General features: G+C 39.5%; 1 protein-coding gene across 1 annotated transcript; it reads right to left on the reverse strand.

Moving 5' to 3' along the window:
• Window positions 1-15,074: 15,074 nt before the first annotated feature.
• On the reverse strand, window positions 15,075-16,322 carry LOC149032291 (uncharacterized). Its single transcript, XM_089173392.1, has one exon. It carries the CDS (start codon window positions 16,320-16,322, stop codon window positions 15,075-15,077), a length of 1,248 nt encoding a protein of 415 aa, XP_089029518.1.
• Between the last annotated feature and the right edge of the window lie 3,936 nt (window positions 16,323-20,258).

The raw sequence follows: 20,258 nt of genomic DNA on the forward strand, positions 1-20,258 counted from the left end.
ACCGAAGTTGGCGGGCACGCCGGAGTGACACACTATGAAAGCGACTCGTGTCGTCCGAACACATGGACACGAGTCGCTTTCATAGTTTGCCACTTCGTGGCCAACCGCCAACTTCGGTTACACTCGGCTTTCCTCGACATCCCAAACACACGGACATGGAAAACTTTCATTGTGTGCAATCCCAGTGGCACAGGGAGAGGGTAAGATTTACCCACGATCTGACAGCACTGAGATTAGGTTGGATTATCATGGGTAAAACACCTAAGGTAACCGTCAACGGTCGTCTCCTTAGCAACCGCCAACGGTTTTCCAATTGTTATAAGAAAGAAAATAACACAAAATAAAGGAGAGTGTAACCTAATACGACTTATCGCCTACAATATTTGAAAAAAAAAAATAAAAATATAAAAACTTATTCTTTTATAGATGAAAATGGTGTATGTGATGAAAGTCAATTGTAAATTTAAATTAAGAAAAAAAAAAAACAAGAGAAAAATTAGGTAGAAAAATTTTTATTTATTTACGTTTTACCACTGTGAATTATATTTTATATCTTTTGTTACATTAATTCAGACTAAATTTATTGTGTCCTTTTTTTGAAAAAAATAAAAAGGTTTGATAACTGTATAGAAAAAAGCTGTCAAGAATAGATCTTTGGAACGAAATTCTTGACTTTCTCTAATACGAGTTCTTAAAATTCAAATTAGAAAATTTTACCTCACAAATCTATAGATTGAAAAAATCTCGATGTATTTTGTTCCAACTCTCTACGTTTTTTCCACGTATCTTTTTTTATCCTAAAAAAAAAATGTTTAATAGTATTATTAAAAATCACTATGTAATAGAAAAAAAATCATGTGTTCAGATTACACATGTTAGAAGTGAAACATTCCAAAAAATGCTGAATGCAATAGTTATAGATAGACACCAAAATCGTTTATAAAGAAAATATAATTCGTCGAAAACTAAGTATATATAAATTATATTTTTTATTAAACTTTTTGATGAGAATGGCCTTGGAGGATGGGTAATGCGTACACTTAGTTCATACTATACTAGCAGTCTTTAATATATATAGGATACATTGAGTTAATTATTTATGCACGCCTATACTAATCGAGCGTTAGAGACGGCTTAACTAGCCGAAACAAGAAGAAGATCAGATTCAAGAACAATATGTCACGCTATATTGCCGGTTAATATATTAATCAATCATATAATAAGTACGCGCGGGAATTAGAAATACAAGCACTCACAGATCATTTTCCAACATTCAGGTATAAAATTTTTTTGCTAGATGGTTTTAAATTTCCCGTTTTTATCTACATTCTTGCGCTATCTACCAAACATTTTAGGATAGACGAAATAAAGACGTTACGAAAAATATATGGAAAATACTGTTGGTACATTGTAATATTATTATTGTTATTATTATTATTATTATTACTATTGTTATTGTTATTGTTTTTGTTTATTATTATTATTATTATTATTATTATTATTATTATTATTATTATTATTATTATTATTATTATTATTATTATTATTATTATTATTATTATTATTATTATTATTATTATTATTATTATTGTTATTGTTATTGTTATTGTTATTGTTATTGTTATTATTATTGGTATTGTTATTGTTATTGTTATTGTTATTGTTATTGTTATTGTTATTGTTATTGTTATTGTTATTGTTATTGTTATTGTTATTGTTATTGTTATTGTTATTGTTATTGTTATTGTTATTGTTATTGTTATTGTTATTGTTATTGTTATTGTTATTGTTATTGTTATTGTTATTGTTATTGTTATTGTTATTGTTATTGTTATTGTTATTGTTATTGTTATTGTTATTGTTATTGGTATTGTTATTGTTATTGTTATTGTTATTGTTATTGTTATTGTTATTGTTATTGTTATAGTTATTGTTATTGTTATTGTTATTGTTATTGTTATTGTTATTGTTATTGTTATTGTTATTGTTATTGTTATTGTTATTGTTATTGTTATTGTTATTGTTATTGTTATTGTTATTGTTATTGTTATTGTTATTGTTATTGTTATTGTTATTGTTATTGTTATTGTTATTGTTATTGTTATTGTTATTGTTATTGTTATTGTTATTGTTATTGTTATTGTTATTGTTATTGTTATTGTTATTGTTATTGTTATTGTTATTGTTATTGTTATTGTTATTCTTATTGTTATTCTTATTGTTATTGTTATTGTTATTGTTATTGCTAAGGAAAAAGGAATTGAAGTAAAGGTTAATTATTATATATACCAGTGATTTATTAAGACACTTTTAATATCTATCTAATGAAGCGTGTGTGAAACAGGCGATAGCGGAACTCTTACTGCCCCACCAAATCGTCGCGCGTCTTTCTCTCGTACGACACTCTCACATACAGACTAGGTGGGGAGTCGTACATGTGTGCGTGGAATATCCACGGTCCCAGATATAGCGTATAATATACAATGTATATTCTCAACACGCCTCCATACATTTATATTGTATAACCATTGAATCTTACATTATATTTAATAGCTCTCGAAATTTTACAAATTTTTCTTTACGTAGAGCTTTTGTAAGTATATCTGCGACATTATCATTCGTATCTATTTTTAAAATTTCAATTTCCTTATTTTTTACACTTTCATGTACATAATGATAATGTATTTCAATATGTTTCGAATTTTTCGTAAAGTTACCATAATTTGCAATGTTTATTGCACCAGAATTATCTTCATATATTTTTATTGAATCCTTAATTTCTAAGTAAAACATTTTTAACAATTCTTTTATATATTTCAACTCGCTTACAGTCTCTGATAACGCTACATATTCTGCGTACGTTGAAGCTTTTGTTACACATTTTTGCTTCCTTGATCTCCAATCGATCACATTACCAAATAATCTAATTACGTATCCTGATGTAGATTTTCTATTAATATTATCCCCGGCCCAATCTGCATCTACAAAGCAATCTATAATTTCACATTTTACATTTTTCTCATAATTCAAACTCAAATTTTTCGTTAAATACAAATATTTCAAGATTCGCAAAGCGTATTTCCAATGTGTCTCATTATAACAATTTTGGAATCTACTTAGATAATTCACACTTTGACTTATATCGGGCCGTGTGCTTGAACTTATATATAATAAAGCACCTATCAAATTCCTATATGTTAAATTTGGTTCACTATCATCTGCCTTTTTAATTTTCAAGTTTGTTTCCATAGGCGTGTTATACAGTTTACTGTTCTCTATCTTATACTTATTTGCTAATGATTCGATATACTTTGTTTGGTTTAGTTTCATTTTTCGGTTACTATAATCATAATCTACGTTGATTCCGAGATATTCTTTTATTTCTCCTAAGTCTTTCATTTTAAATCTTTTCGCTAATAAATTCTTTATTTCCCGAATTTTTATTTTATCTTTACCGCAGATTAGTAAATCATCGACATATATTAGTAAATAAACTTCCCCTTCATGAAGTGAGTATAAACATAAATCAACATTATTTCTTTTAAATCCTAGACTTATAATATATTCATCAAAACATTCATACCAGTCTCGAGGACTTTCTCTCAGACCGTATAGCGCTTTATACAATTTATACACTTTATTGGACCCATCTTCATAACCCTTAGGTTGACTGATATATACCTCCGTATTTACTTTGCCATTCAAAAAAGCAGTCTCTACGTCCATTTGTTCAATAATCAAGCCATTTTGGCAACAATATTAAAATAATACTTTTAATGTTTGATTCTTTGCTACCGGAGAGTATATATCATCAGGTACATCAGTTTATTGAGAACCTCTTACAACTAAACGAGCTTTATATCTATTATCATTCTTTCTTGTATAGACCCATTTAACATCGAGTACTTTTTTATCTTTTACTCTATCTACCAACTTCCAAGTTTTATTTTTATTTATACATTTTATTTCTTGATCCATAGACTTTTTCCAATTTTCGTGATCTATACTTTCTATCGCCTCCTCAAATGTACAAGGCGTATCTATTTTACTATAATTTACATATATGTTATAACTTTCTGGTTCCGGATACCTTACAGTAGGTTTTCTCTCGCGCACGGACCTTCGCGGACTATTTTGAACTACATGTTCTTTATCTTTTACTGGTCCATCAGATTCATTGGCGCTTTCAAAAACATTAACGTCGCCTTCGCTACTTACAGAGTTATATCTTCCTCTACCTGACTCGAGTGACGGAATAGTATACTCATTTTCATTTACATCAAGACCTATACATTTTACATCTTTTTCTATTACATCAACATGTCTAGCAATAACTATCTTATTATTTATCAGTACTCTGTATTCTACTTGACTATAGCCTAACAAAATTCCCATGTTAGATTTTTTACCCCATTTAGACAAGCGTTTTTGTTCCGGTACTCTGACAAAGACTTTACTTCCATACAAATGTAAATGTTTAACGTCCGGTCTTTTGTTGAAAAATATTTCATAAGGCGTTTTATTTTCTATCGTATTAGCTAGAGTTCGATTTTTCAAATAAGTCGCAGCGATAACAATCTCTGGCCAAAATCTCTTATGAACTTGAGCTTCTGTTAGTAAACATCTCGACATATCCATTATCGTTCGGTTAAATCTTTCTGCCGTGCCGTTTAACTCGTGTACATACAGTGGGCATTTATTTAGAATTATACCTTTTTCTTTTATAAATTTTTATATACGATTATTAATATATTCTTAACCATTATCGCATCTTAATATTTTTACTCTTTTTCCTGTTAAATTTTCACACTCATTTATGAATTTAACTAAGCAATCATGAACTTCATCTTTCGTTTTAATACAATAAACTTTAGCGATTTTACTATAGTCATCAATAAAAGAAACAAAATATTTTTCTCCTGTGAACCCTATAGTTTTAAATGGACCGCACAAATCCGTATGAATTATCTCTAATATCTCTTTTGCTTTATTTCTATTATTTTCAAAAGGTAAATTTCTCATTTTATTTTCAATACACGTCTTACATTTAATAAATTCTGTTTCAAGTTCACTAGGAATACCCGTTAACAACTTCTGTTTACATAATATATTCAAATATTTGAAGTTCACGTGTCCTAATATTCTATGCCACTTTTCTTTCTGGCTCATACCATTTCTGTTTGCATAGTTAGTTGAGTTTTTACCAAGTTTACAAGAATTTTCTAATTCGCTTTTAAATTTAAGTGTATCATTCTCTCTAAATGCGACTGCTGTTAATTCATTATTTTCATTAAATATTTTTGTTACATTTCCATGAGATACAATTTTATTTTTAATCATTAATTTTCCATAACTAATCAAATTTGCATTCATTTCTTTCGCAAAATATACATTTTTAATATCTACTTTATTTCTCTTTCCGGATGCTTGAAAATAACTAATTACATTTCCGATTTTAGTCGCTTTAATCGATCTACCATCTCCGAGGTAGATATTTACCGGCTCTTTTAAAGTAATACATTTTTCAAAATATTCATCATTATTTATTATGTGGTCTGTACAACCGCTGTCGAGCAGCCACTTTATTTCGCATTTACTTATCTTATTTAAATTTACGCCGTGCGCTGTGTGAGCCACCGACGCTAACCAAGCGTCCATTCTTCCGCTGCTTTGCTGGCTCGTGCTGGCTGCCTGTTGCGGAGTTCCACGCCATCTTCCATAATTGCTCCTTCCGCCTCTGCCTCTGCCTCGACTACGTATCGAATCTTGCGAAGTTTCTTTGTTGCGTCCATCTTGTCCGCCATCTTTGCAATTACGTGAATAATGTCCAATTTTTCCACATTTATGACACGCTCCTTTTTTATTTACAGCAAACACATTTGATTTATTACCTCCTTGGTCACTGTTTTTTATCTTTGCTAACTTAATTTTATTTTTAATATAATCAGCCGTTTGATCTTCAACTTTCAATGTATCTATCAAATCACCTATATAACTATAAGATTCCGGCAATGTATTCAGCATATAGTTCAACTTTTCTTTCTCACCAATTTTAGCACCCGCGGCTTTCAATTCGTTTATCGACTTTTCAAAATCACTAAAGAATGATGACGAATCACTATAATTGTTCAATTTCATTTTTTCCATCTTGTTTCTGCACACTATCTGTAAAGCCGTTGATTCTCTCAAATACATGCTATCAAATTTCTGCATAATTTTATACGCGGTATCCTCTTCGCATACAAATTCCAACTGCTTATTTGAAATAGCACTATATATATGATTAATTGCTTTTAAGTCTTTTTCATCCCAGTCATCTCTATCTGTAGCGACTTTTTCTCTTTCAACCACTTCATGAAACTTTTTGAATTTCAAGTACATCATTATTCGTTTTTTCAACATACCGTAGTCTTCTCCATCAAATACTGGAATTTTTATTTCAAATTTACCTGTCATTTTGTCGAACGTTCCTTCGTGTTCAGAATTTTCACGCACAGGCTTGGTTTCTTTCTTGACTACCGGCTTATCGGTTTCTTCCATATAACCACGTGTTTTAAAGTCCGGAATTTTAATCTATTAACATCACAGTTTTATCACAATTTTTCCACAAAACTTTTCTAGTCTTTGATTACTTTTTTTCGATAACTCTAGATATTTCAACTCTCCCCGTGGCTCCTTTTTCATGAGCGGAGTAAGAATTCTTTCTACGTTCCTTGAACGGAAACGAAGACAAAAAACTTTTAGCAACTACGCTATGCTACCATGTTAAGGAAAAAGGAATTGAAGTAATGGTTAATTATTATATACACCAGTGATTTATTAAGACACTTTTAATATCTATCTAATGAAGCGTGTGTGAAACAGGCGATAGCGGAACTCTTACTGCCCCACCAAATCGTCGCGCGTCTTTCTCTCGTACGACACTCTCACATACAGACTAGGTGGGGAGTCGTACATGTGTGCGTGGAATATCCACGGTCCCAGATATTTCGTACAATATACAATGTATATTCTCAACAGTTATTATTATTATTATTAATATTATTATTATTATTATTATTATTATTATTATTATTATTATTATTATTATTATTATTATTATTATTATTATTATTATTGTGGTTGTTATTGTTATTATTATTATTATTAATATTATTATTGTTATTGTTATTGTTATTGTTATTATTATTATTGTTATTGTTATTGTTATTGTTATTGTTATTGTTTATTATTATTATTATTATTATTATTATTATTATTATTATTATTATTATTATTATTATTATTATTATTGTTTTTTTTTTATCGTGGTAAAAAGTAAAGGCAAATCTTTTATAGACCATAGGCGTCAGCCCTGCCCCCGCAGTCGAAAGATCGCCCCTCGACGTCAGAAGCAGAGCCGGCCCCCGTGTGCTGAACTCTCGTCTCGTCCTTTCCTCCGAAACGCATATCAGCTAAATCCCCCCACCCCTGATCTTTCCTTGTTCAGGCGAGGGGAAAATCCACTTCTGTCCGCGTAGTCGTCCGCGTCTCCCCCCAACCAGGGATTACTTTAGTATTACTTCTGGTTAAGGGTCTTGTCTGTGTGTCGTTTTGTTATTCGTCTGTTGTGTTTTGTGTGTGGTTCGGTCTGTTGTCTTGCGTCAAATCCGTCATGTCAGGCAGCCGTCCGCATTTTTCCGTCTTAGAATAGTCTCCGTATATGTGGCAACTAATTGTCACCAGTCCTTTCCGTGGAGCATCACCTCCCCGATGTTGTCAGTGGTGATTTCTCCCACGGTCGCTTCCAGTCTCCGTCTGAGGTCAGTCCAGCGGTCGCACGCGAAGAAGGTATGTTTCGCGTCGTCTCGTTCGTGTCCACAGTATGTGCAGTTTGATGTCCGTACTCTGTTCATTCTGTGGAGGTATTGTCGGAAGTACCCGTGTCCTGTCAGGAGTTGTGTTACGTAAAAGATTACTTCCCCGAAGTCTCGTTTTGTCCACTGTCTCAGGTCCTTGATGAGTCGTCTTGTCCAGTTGCCTGTTCTTTCTTCCGTCCATCCTGTTGCCACGCGCGCATAGTGTTGTCCCTTTCTGTCGATGTTGCGTCCTGTAGTCTCGTGTCTGCGTTTCTTCCGTAGATCCTCTTGCGCTCAAAAGCAAGAAGATCTATGAGAATCACACCTGCCACGACCAGAACGGCCTGCGCAGAGACCGTCCGGTAGGAGCAGGCGATCCTCAGCGCGCTCTGTCTCTGTATCGTCATCATTGCGTGGCAGTACTTCTTTGTCTTCAGGGAATCTGCCTAGACTTCTGCCCCGTACAGAAGGATCGAGTGAGCTGTTGACATCAGTAGACTCCGTTTCCTTGTTCTCGGTCCGTTCGTGTTTGCTATCAGGCGGCTTAAGGATTTTACTCTTTTGGCCGGCTTCTGGACTGTACTCTATATGTAAGGCCAGAAAGTAATCTTCGTATCTAGGGTTACACCCAGATACTTGACTTCCCCCCTGGTCTCGATTGTTTCTGTCCCAACTGTCATGGGGAGTCTCGTCTGTACGCGTCTCCTTGTGAGGATCAGCAGTTCTGTCTTTTCCGTCGCAAGCTGCAGTCCGTGGTCTGTCATCCACCGTCCGACTCGTCTCATTGTCTGGTTAAGTTTTACTTGCGCCAGCTCTAGGGTCCGCTCTACGATCACCGTTGCTACGTCATCAGCGTATGCGACGAGAGATACGTCAAGCGGAAGTTCTAGTCTAATCAGGCTGTCATAGGTCGCGTTCCAAAAATCCGGTCCGAGGATAGATCCTTCGGCAACCCCAGCGGTGATCTGTCTCGTCGTGTGTCCTTCTGTCGTCTCGTACGTCAGTCGTCTGTTTCGTAGGTAATCCTTCACCACCCGGAGCAAGTACGGTGGAACTTTGAAAGCGTTTTTAAGCGCTTGCAAGATGTCCACCCACCTAGCCGAGTTGAAGGCGTTCCTAACGTCTAATGTCGCCAGCAACATGATGAGTCGCGCTGCGTGACAGTATCTGTCTGTTTCCCGGAAGGTGTCAACGACCCTTTGGATCGCACTAACGGTCGACCGACCCTTCCGGAAGCCGAACTGATGACCTGAAAGGCATCCCCCAGCTTCAATCGTCCCTGTAAGTCTCTGTCTGAGTAACTGTTCGTAAAGTTTTCCCGTCGTGTCCAGTAGGCTCAGCGGCCGGTAGGCTGATAGCGTGCTGGGGTCCCCCTTACCCTTAGGCATGAGGACCAGCCTCGCTACCTTCGATCGGTCGCTAAAAGTCCCTGTCTGTAGGCAGGTGTTGTACAGGTCAAGGAAGATGTCCGGCCTCTGTTTGACCATCAGCCGTACAACCTCCCCCGGCACACCATCTGGTCCCGGCGCCTTGCCAACTTTCAACGCCTTAGCCGCTCTGAAGAGCTCCTAAGCTGTGAACGCGTCAACCGCCGCTATCCTGTCTTCGTCTGTCGTTTCTGTTCGCAGCGGGTTTGTTGGGAAGAGTCCGTCCACGATGCGTCGCATGGATTCCGCATCCTTAAGTACAGGTGGTTCCCGAGCCCCCAGTTTGCCGGTCACTATCTTGTAACCGGCACCCCACGGGTCGCGGTCCACCTCCTCGCAGAGCGTCCTCCAGCACTTCGTTTTACTGTCTCGGATAGCGTTAGTCAGTCTTTTAAATTCTTTTCTGTAATTTGCCTGGAGTGCTTCTCTCTCAGGCCTGCCTTTGGCTCTTGTAACCCTTCTGCGTGCTGCGAGTCAACCCCTCCGCAGTTCGGCGATTTCGTCCGTCCACCAGTATTGTGGCTGTCTGTTTCGTATGAGGTGTTTTCTCGGCATCGTACTTTCACACAGCTTTTCTGTTAGTTTAGCTGTCTCGTCTGTAAGTCTTTCCGCCCTGATCCGACCGGTCAGATCCGGGGGAACGCTGGCGATCGGGGCCGGCGTTGCCGCCAGTTCCTCCGAAAGCCTTTGTGTGTCGAATCTGTTCGTGTTCCACCGCTGAGGTTGTCGTTGTCTTTTCTGTGCCGTTGCTGTCTTTCTTGTTACCTCAAAGGCGATGTACTGGTGGACGCTGGCCGTGTAGTCTTCGATCACCCGCCATCGCCTTACTTGTGTCAGCAGTCTGTCTGATGTCATTGTTACGTCTGGGATAGAGCTACCATATCCCGGTCGTCTGTATGTCGGCGTGTTTCCTGTATTTGCTACTTCTAGGTCTAGCCTTGAGGCTATCTCCAGAAGCAGCCGTCCTCGTTTGTTCGTCGCTGTCATGCCCCACTCGATCGCTCTCGAGTTGAAGTCCCCAGCGACTACCAGGTCCACAGGCAGTTCCCTGATTCCGTCCTCGAGGGCCGCTACATTTCTTTCTAACTCCGCCGCGTCACAGTTTGGGGTAAAGTAAACACTGACGTAAGTGACAGTGCCCACCTTGACCCAGACATGGTCTTCCCCTGCGCCACAGCCGGTTATCCGGGAACGGGCAGCACTCCTTACCCAGATAGCTACCGTCTCGTCGTCGTTTGTGTACCAAGTCCGTGTTGTCCGTTTTCTGTATGTCTCGCACAGTATGAGTATGTCAGCGTCCAGTTCATCTGCTATCTGGGGTAGTAGCATGTCAGCTGTCCTGCTGCGGCTCAGGTTTCCCTGGATTACGCTGTCCGTCGTCCTGCCCGCTTCCTGCACTCCTTCAGCGCGACCCGGAACGCCGCGCACCTCCCGGAGCCCGAGAGATGCGTAGCGTCCATGCGTCCTGCCTCGGCGCACAGAGAGCAGTTCAGTCTGTTTTTACAGACCGTCGCGTAATGTCCGGTCTCACCGCATTTCCTGCAGTTCTTCGTTCTGTCTGGTCCTTTACAGCTCGTCTTCGTGTGTCTAAAGCCTAGGCATTTGTAGCACTTTGTCACCGTGAGTCGTTTTCGTACGCGACAATGGACCCATTCTATCCCGATCCGACCGCGTCCGAGCAGAAACTTGGCTTCCTGCGATTCAAGATCGCAGACCGCCATGTACTGCTCGGCACGGTTCGGGCCAAAGATATGGGTACCAAAGTCTCCGTCCCGTCCTGTCTCCCGTCGTAGTGCCTATATCACGTCCTCTCTCGTCACCACGCAGTCCAGGTCCATAATCTCCACTTGTGTCTGGGAGGTCATGGCTTTTACGCTGCCGTCGTCGCTCTTATGGCCAAAATTCCTCAACTAAGAGTCCTTTGGCAATTTGTTTATGCTATGAAGTGGAGAATAAAGGGTTAGGTTAAGGTGAAACATAAAACACGTGATTGAGCCAACCAAAGAAACAATGCCTTTTTTATTGGCTCGTCAGGGAAAAGCCTTGCGGCATAAAAACCCTGGATGAATACTTCATTATACAATGAGAAGGTATCACGTGGTGTTACCACGAGGGAAAATACCGTCGATGTGAAATATATATACATTGGAAAGATCTCACCTCTCGCACTCCTCAAATATAGCGATCAAAACCTTAAGGGTTGTGATGTTGAATGGGCTCTTTTTCCCGAGTCTTGAAGATTCGGATATTTTCTTCGTTGTCCTTTGTGAATTCTTAAAGCCTCTATAATCCCTTAAGGTGTGTAGTCGTAGGCGTCCGGTGAAGAACAGAAAGAATGCCCCTTTGTACTGTCCCAGCAGGACGTACGTACTAGGGCTATGAGAAGTAGGGATGCGAGAGGCGGGGGTAGCTAGAGAAGCGCTTCGATAGTTACTGGTGGTTGATTGATGCTCACAGTAAGTATCGATCTAGAATCCTAATCGATGGAAGCGGATGCGCGCGAGTTTCGCATACCGCTAATCACCGTACGATCCTTTCGGATCGTACATACTCCCCCCGTTGAGAGTGTAACGATCAATGACATTCATAATACATGGTTTGTGTTGTGCGCTTATTACAATCAATTTTACAATATTTGTGAAACGAGTCACAATTTATATATCGCTATATTATATATCGCTTGCAGCACGAGCTGCTTACCTTATTCCGTGAATCACTGGCCAGTCGATCTATCTGTTTTGTACGTACGAGAAAATTAATCATAAGAGATACAACGCACGAACGTTAATTATAAAAGATACAACGCAAGAAAATTAATGATGGTTTAACAATGGACAAATAGTTATCGCATTTCGCTTAACCACTCCGTGAACCGTCTTCACGGTGAATACTCGCATTGATAGTGAACAAATAGTGGTCACACTTTTTTTGACGACTCCGTGAATAGTTTTCACGGCTATCTCACGTATAGTTGATTTGTCGATGAGAATGACGGTGGTGTTCCTTTGATTTTATGCTGGAGTTAGGTCCATTTCTAGCGTTTTTTTGGAATGTGTTTCTATGAAGACAATCGATTAGCTGGAGTCTTAATATAATTTTCCTTCGACAATGTCGTAAACGTTCCTTTAATCTAAAAAAAATGTGCAGGCGTTAGTATGGTCGCATCATTTAAATCTGACGAAATGAGGCTTAACGGACGTAAACTTAAAATAGCTTCGATTTTGATAACGAATGTGGTGTACTTCTTCGTATGCGAAGAGAAATTCGCCGACAACCCGTTTAAAATGGTGTTTGAAAGATTTGACGGCCGCTTCCCACAAACCTCCAAAATGAGGTAATAAAGGAGGATTAAAATGTCAGGATGATCTATGATCTACTGCGAGATTATGGACCTTTGTTCTATATTCGTCCGACTCAATCAAGGCGTATAAATCCCTTAACTGATTATTAGCCCCGACGAAGTTTGTTCCGTTATCCGAATAAATGTGAGTTGGAACAGCTCTTTGACTTACAAAACGCCTGAAAGCAGCTAAAAAGGCATCTGTAGTCAGATCGCTGACTAGTTCGATGTGTACAGCCTTGATGGTCATGCAGATGAAGATACACCCGTATATTTTAACGCGACCTTTATTACGGTGCTTCTTTTCTTTCGCGTAAATTTGGCCGAAGAAATCTACTCCGACATGGGAGAATGCAGTGGCTTCCTGCACTCGCGAGCTTGGTAAATCTCCCATTTTATACTGGATGCCGGACGCACGGAATCGGATGCAACGTACGCAATGACGTACGATTCTTCGCACCTGATTCTTGCCGTCGAGGAGCAAAAAACGTTGTCGAAGGGCATAGAGGGAGTCTGTATACCGGCGTGAAAGTTTTGTTCATGGAGTATTCGGATAATGAGATCGGTGACGTTGTGTTGTGAGGGCAATAATATCGGACATTTCTCGTGGAAACTTAAATTTGCGTTCCGAAGTCGACCCCCCACTCGAATTAAACCTTCTTCGTCAAGAATCGGATATAACGCGGCGAGCTTTGTGCTTTTGACTCCCCCCGCTGTCTTCAGCCTTTCTCTTTCGGCGTGAAATTGTTCGTCTTGCACGAATTTTAAAACGCGTCGTTCCGTTTCTGTTATTTCTGCGGTAGACAATTCTCCCTTATATGAGTTAGTTTTAAGCCATCGTCGGCATCGGGCTACAATTTTTAATAATCGCGTGTACTAGAGAATCGCTGAAATATGCTTCCTGATTCAATTCGCGTCGTTAGTACCGATAGTCTCTTTACGTCCGGCAATTCGAGAACTTCCCTTTCAGTCGGGATTGGCCACTCGGCCTCTGGTCGCTCGAGCTAGGATGGTCCGTGAAACCATACCTTGTTCTTCAGGAAATCGCGTGGGAGTTGTCCCCTAGATAAAGCGTCCTCTGGGTTGTCTTCGGATCGCACATGTCGCCATGTGATACCTTCACAGATTTCTTGTATTTCGCGCACGCGATTTGCCGTGTATATTTTCAACGTACCGGAGTCTCTTTTCAGCCAACCTAATATAATCATCGAATCGGACCAGAACGTTATCTTGTCGGGCTTCAATCCGTCGGCGGTCCGGACTTCTCTACATAATCGCGCGAGTGTCAATGCTCCGCATAATTCTAAACGTGGTATGGTGGTGTCCTTAAGAGGAGCCACGCGACTTTTAGCGCAAAGTATACGTACGCGTGTGTTACCGAATTTATCTCGCGATCTTACATATAAGTAGCCTCCGTAACCAGATTGACTCGCGTCGCAGAAACCGTGTAATTGCCCGTCGATTGGGTCATCAACGTATAGATCACGGTTGAGTATGTCAGCTCCGAGTAGATAATTCGCGCTTTCATCTTTCGCGAGTTTTTTATAATTCGTATAGCAAGAGAAGGTTTTAAGGTTATTTTAAGTGTCACCGTGTTAAGTTCGAACTCGCGAATCCGTTCGTTATGTCACTAAAATATCTGTTGATATTGGCGATCGTCTGGATGAATTCATGTATGTCGATACATTTTCTCGATATCCGCGTTCAATACGTACTGATACGTTCGGAATCGTAACAAGAGTTTTACTACAGTATCTCGACTTGTAGGTTCTACTAACAAAGTGTTGTTGAGAAAAACATCTGATCATTTTTTCGCGGATGTGTCGAATACGACCCATACCTTTGTTGTCATGCTGACTGATTTAATGACCGCGTGATGGAGAAGATAACAGCCTCCCGTAAGTTCGTCTTTAACATTCGACATATGTCTTAAATCGATATATTCCCGTATGATCCGTTCATATTCCTTCCTGAGTTCGGTATTCGCGTGTAACTTCTTCGAGAGATTGTGGAATCGGCGTTAGGCTATACTACGTAGGTGACTGGGATCATGTCCTTCCTCGCGAGGATATACGCACCATGTATTTTCCCGATTCGTATCGTCTCGCATTTTAGACGTAATGAATTTCGCCTACTAATTTGTTTACTGAATTCGATCGCGCTATATTAGAGACGATGAGTAGCGAAAAGTTCTGCCTATATATTGTTTAGCGATTGAATGGTTATCTCAATAACACCTGTCGTTCGAGTTACGGTATCGTTAATAGCGTGAATGGAAATGGAATATGGTTTAATCAGCAAGCGTAATTCTCTCGCGACCTTTTCGGTGATGAAGTGTGCGGCGGCACATGTATCTAATAACGCCCGACATTCTCTGAAGGTCCCGTCTCCCCGTCGGACACGACACATAGCGCTCATAAGAAGTTGACTCGACGCGCCGCGCGAGTTACTATTAAAGATTGGTGTTAGTCATACGGGGGTAGGCTTGATTTGAGATGTTGACTCGATCTCCTCCTTCACGGGGGTTATTGTCTTCTGTCGATAATTGTTCATGTGTAATAACGTGTGATGGGTCTGATTGCAGATCTGACAATGTGAACTCTTACATGGATCTCGGTGCTTCTGTAAGCAATTTTGACATAATCCGTAACGTTTAACTATCGCCAGTCTGTCTCGTTTCGTCAGGTCATGGTACCGGGGGCATTGGTATAAAAGGTGTTTATCTCGTTTGCAAAGAATGCAATTCGTTAAGGTCCGAGTAAGAAATGTACGCATTATATGTGTCTCCTGTCGCTTTAGTGGCCGTAAAGTTATCGTATCAGTATGTCTACGTTTTGCGTGAGGCTCGTTTCCCGATGTCGATGGAATATTCGACGACGCGACGCTACGGAGTGTGTACTCGTTTACAAAGTCGCAAAGCTGATTCATGGTCGGATAATTATCCGCATTTAACTGTTTGTCCCATTCTTGTCGAAGGTCGCGGGGTAGAATGCGCTCGCCAAGGCGTACCATCAGTGCGTGTGGTACATTGAAAGAAGTAATAGTATCCGAATGGGCCCGCAAGTCACCCGCAAGCCGTGTCATCTCTTCTATTGACATGCCTTTCGGCCGTGGAGTGTCTATGAAGGCGTCAATGGCCCGTGCTAGGAGTATGCGTTGCCGGTCGAAAGTTTTCAATAACATTTCCCACGCATTCTTATAATTCTGCCCGGTCGATGAATATGTCGCGATCGTCTGAAGCGCTCTACCGGTAAGAGACTCGCGGAGGTATATATGTTTTTCTAAATCCGACATGTCGGTACGCGCGTCTACCAGTGTCATGAAACTCCCCTTGAATTGGATCCACTTTCCGATGTCTCCGTCGAATTTCGGGATCTCGATTCGGCGTAATCGTATTTGCTGATCGCGGGTATTTGTAGCACCGTCGTCTCCATGCGCGTTACTAACCGCGGCCGTATCGCCCGAGTCAATTTTGTCTCCAATCACGTGGTATCTTTCCATGAGTTGGTCTAGATCGTCGACTCCTGTCTCTCCGGCGCTGTTATTACAACACTGTTCATGCAATGATTCATAATCATCTACTTGTTTGGTAAGACGTTCGTAACGTCTCCTTAGTTCGACTACACTTAAACTTCTTTCTTCAATTAAATTTTCGAAATACGTTAATCGCGATCCTAAATTCTGCAGCTTTTGTTCGAGCCGTTTTTGTGATGTCATTATGGATCAGTATCGTCTATTCTATTCCGCGAAAACTACTCAAATCAATTTATGGTAAATATAAAAATTCCCTTTATATGGATGAATAACCGCGCGTTGGATTCTCGATCACGTGGTACGGTCCTGAGGCTAGATCGCTGGAGGGGGTATACCTATGTATAGTATAAGAGGCCGTTGGAGGGGGTATACGATTGTCGCTAGCTATATGCCGATAGATGGTATGTCCGGCGATGACGTTGTGGCGATACGTGCCTAGTGTATCGACGCGGCACACTGGCGCCCTTCCTCCCTATGCGGGTACTAGACTAACTAAACCCAAGTTGAACGTAACGGTCGAAATGTAAGTTAGTCCGATACATGGCGTCCACGAGTTTAGTTGTATCTTGTTAATAAATTTATATATTTTTGTTACTTTAATTGACGACTATCGCGTAAATCTCCAGATCAACCTTTTCCGTTGACCTTGTTCCCCACATAAATAATTGGTGCTGAAACCCGGGAATATCAAAAAAAAAAAAAAATGGAAATTCAGGGAACAAAGACCGGTACAGCAAAAAATGGCGCAGATAGTCGAACAGAGAACATAGGACCAGAGATACAGGCAAGCGAATTTCGTAGCGTTAAATTAGCTCCTTTCATGAGAGACGAACCAACGCTATGGTTCATGATGCTAGAGCGTTAATTCGCAGCTTATAATGTACGCTCTGATGCCGTAAAAAGCGCAGCAGTTGTCCGACATTTGGATGTTGCGACCTTGAAAATTGTGGCGGACATAATTGCCACCACGTCTAACGATTCATATACTGAAATAAAGGAGGCACTGATCACACGCTTAACAGCGTCGGAAGAATCAAAATTTCGACAACTCCTTACAGGCTTGGAGCTAAAGAACAAAAAACCTTCAGTTCTGCTAAGAGAAATGAAATTATTAGCAGGAGAAAATGTAAGTACCCAAGTCCTACAAACCCTATGGTTACAGAGATTGCCAACCAGAATACAGGAAGTACTAGCAGTCGTAGAAGACGCTGGTCTCGAACGTCTAGCAACCCTAGCTGATAAAACAATAGAAAGAACAGGGCATTATGAGCTAGCAAACATAGTTGACAAAAGCTCGGAAGACGAAACACCAAATAGAAAACTACATGACGAAATGGCACAGCTCACAGAAAAAATGGCCCACCTGGAAACCGTAGTAAGAGGTAAATATCATGGCAGACAATATAATCGACCAGTTTATCATTCCAGGAATAGATCAAGATCTAGGAGTCGTAATAGGAATAGACCATGCTATTTCCATGCAAAATTTGGCGAAAAGTCATGGAGATGTCGTAAACCTTGTAACTGGACCGGCCCAGATCAGCGAAAAAAGGGAAACTAGATAAACCATCTAATATTGAGGCGATTGGAGATGGTGCACAGAGACAAAGCCGCCTCATAATTCCAGACAGAATATCCGGAATAAGATTTTTGATAGACACAGGCGCTGATATATCTGTTATCCCAAAAACATCTGGTGACAGGAGAACATTAGACAGCGAATATAACCTATATGCTGCAAACGGTTCAACCATTCATACGTATGGTAAAAAAGTACTTTCCATAAACCTAGGCTTACGTAGACAATTTATATGGAAGTTCACAGTTGCAAAAACAACAAGAGCAATTTTTGGAGTAGATTTCGTAGGATATTATAATTTATTGGTGGACATAAAAAATAAAAAATTGATTGATGGCAAAACGCAACTTTCTAGCAGAGGTGAAATTAGCAATTCCAGTCACCCCACAATTACTACGATCAATAGCAGTAGTGGATGTCACGAGCTGCTAAGGAAATTCGTGGCGATCACCAAGCCAAACTTCACCAATAGTACAAAGCATCGAGCTCAACATTACATAGTAACTAAAGGCCCTCCAATTACAGAAAAAGCGAGACGTCTTCCACCCGAAAAACTTAAAGCTGCAAAAACAGAATTCGAATTAATGCTAAAACAAGGTATTTGTCAACCGTCAAAAAGTCAATGGGCTAGTCCTTTACATATGGTAAGGAAGAAAACTGGAGAATGGAGACCATGCGGTGACTACCGTAGGCTCAATAGTATAACTCAACCAGATAGGTATCCTCTTCCTCATATACACGACTTTACACATCAGTTAGAAGGCTCAAAAATATACTCAGTTTTAGATCTCGCTCGTGCTTATCATCAAATTCCCATAGCTCCTGAAGACAGAGAAAAAACAGCATTAATTACACCATTCGGTTTATTCGAATATCTGGTAATGCCTTTTGGTTTATGCAATGCAGCACAATCTTTCCAGAGATTTATGGACACGGTATTACGTAACCTCCACTACTGTTATTGCTATATAGATGACATATTAATAGCTTCTAAATCAGTAGAAGAACATTACCAACATCTACAAACAGTATTTAAAAGATTAGAGGAGTACGGTTTATCTATAAATATAGACAAATGCATATTGGCAAAAGAAAAAGTCAGGTATTTAGGTTTTGAAATAAGCTCTGCTGGTATGGCACCGTTGACAGAACGAGTTCAGGCAATTTAGGATTACCCCAAACCGAAAACGATAACAGACCTAAGACGTTTTCTAGGTATACTAAATTTCTATAGGAGGTTTATACCTAAAGCAGCAGAAACTCATATATTGCTAAACTCCTTACTAACTGGAACAAAAAAAGAGACAAACGTCCGATAAAATGGACTCCACTCGCAGAAGAAGCATTTGAGTTATGTAAAAAACAAATATCAGATACATCACTGCTAAACTATCCTAAGGAAAACGCAAAACTACGATTATCAACTGATGCTTCAGACAAAGCGATTGGAGCTGTCTTGGAACAATTGGAAAATAACGAATGGAAACCTCTCGGATTTTTCTCTAGAAAACTCGAAAAAGCTCAACTCAAATATAGCACTTATGATCGAGAACTTTTAGCCATCTACAAAAGTATAAAATTTTTCAAACATCTTCTAGAAGGCCAAGACATAACTATACAAACCAGCCATAAACCGTTGACTCAAGCTTTTCACCAGAAATCCGACAAAGCCACTCCAAGACAATTAAGACACCTAGATTATATCGGCCAATTTACAACAAAAATAGTACATATAACAGGCCAAAATAACCAAATAGCAGACACGCTATCAAGAATCGAGCAAATTGACATGCCAACAATAATCTCCACTGAAGAACTCATCAGAGAACAAACTACAGATGAAGAACTTCAACAGATTTTAAAGGGAAGCATGCCTATGTGGAAGCTGTACAAAATTAGAATAAACGATTCAAACTCCTACCTGTATTGTGACATAGAGAAAGATGATATACGTCCATACGTACCGAACAGTCTACGTAAAAGAATTTTCAATGCCACCTATAACTTATCGCATTCCAGTGGTAGAAACACCAAGAGAATCATCGCGAAAAGTTTCGTATGGCCAAAAATGAACGCAGACATCAGAGAATGGAGTAGAACATGCATTAAGTGCCAGAAAAGCAAAATACAACGCCATAATAAAATCACTCCGAAAAAAATAGAGGTACCCAAGGGACGATTCGAACACATACATATAGATATCGTAGGACCATTACCATCATCAAAAGGATATACATATTGTCTTACAATGATAGATCGTTTTACAAGATGGCCTGAAGCCACTCCAATAAAAGATATAACAGCTGACACAGTAGCAACCGCATTATATAGCACATGGATCGCTAGATTTGGAGCTCCGGTTACGATTACTACAGACCAAGGTACACAATTCGAATCTCAATTATTTAATGCACTGACTAAACTTTTAGGTTGCACGAGAACTCGCACAACAGCTTATCATCCAGCTTCAAATGAAATAATAGAGCGATGGCATCGATCTCTCAAAACAGCTATAATTTGTAGCGGTTCAACAGAATGGG

Source organism: Polistes dominula, unplaced genomic scaffold (assembly GCF_049000335.1).
Source record: "Polistes dominula isolate Pdom_NZ unplaced genomic scaffold, Pdom_raw_medaka contig_280, whole genome shotgun sequence".
NCBI classification, from domain to species: Eukaryota; Metazoa; Arthropoda; class Insecta; order Hymenoptera; family Vespidae; genus Polistes; species Polistes dominula.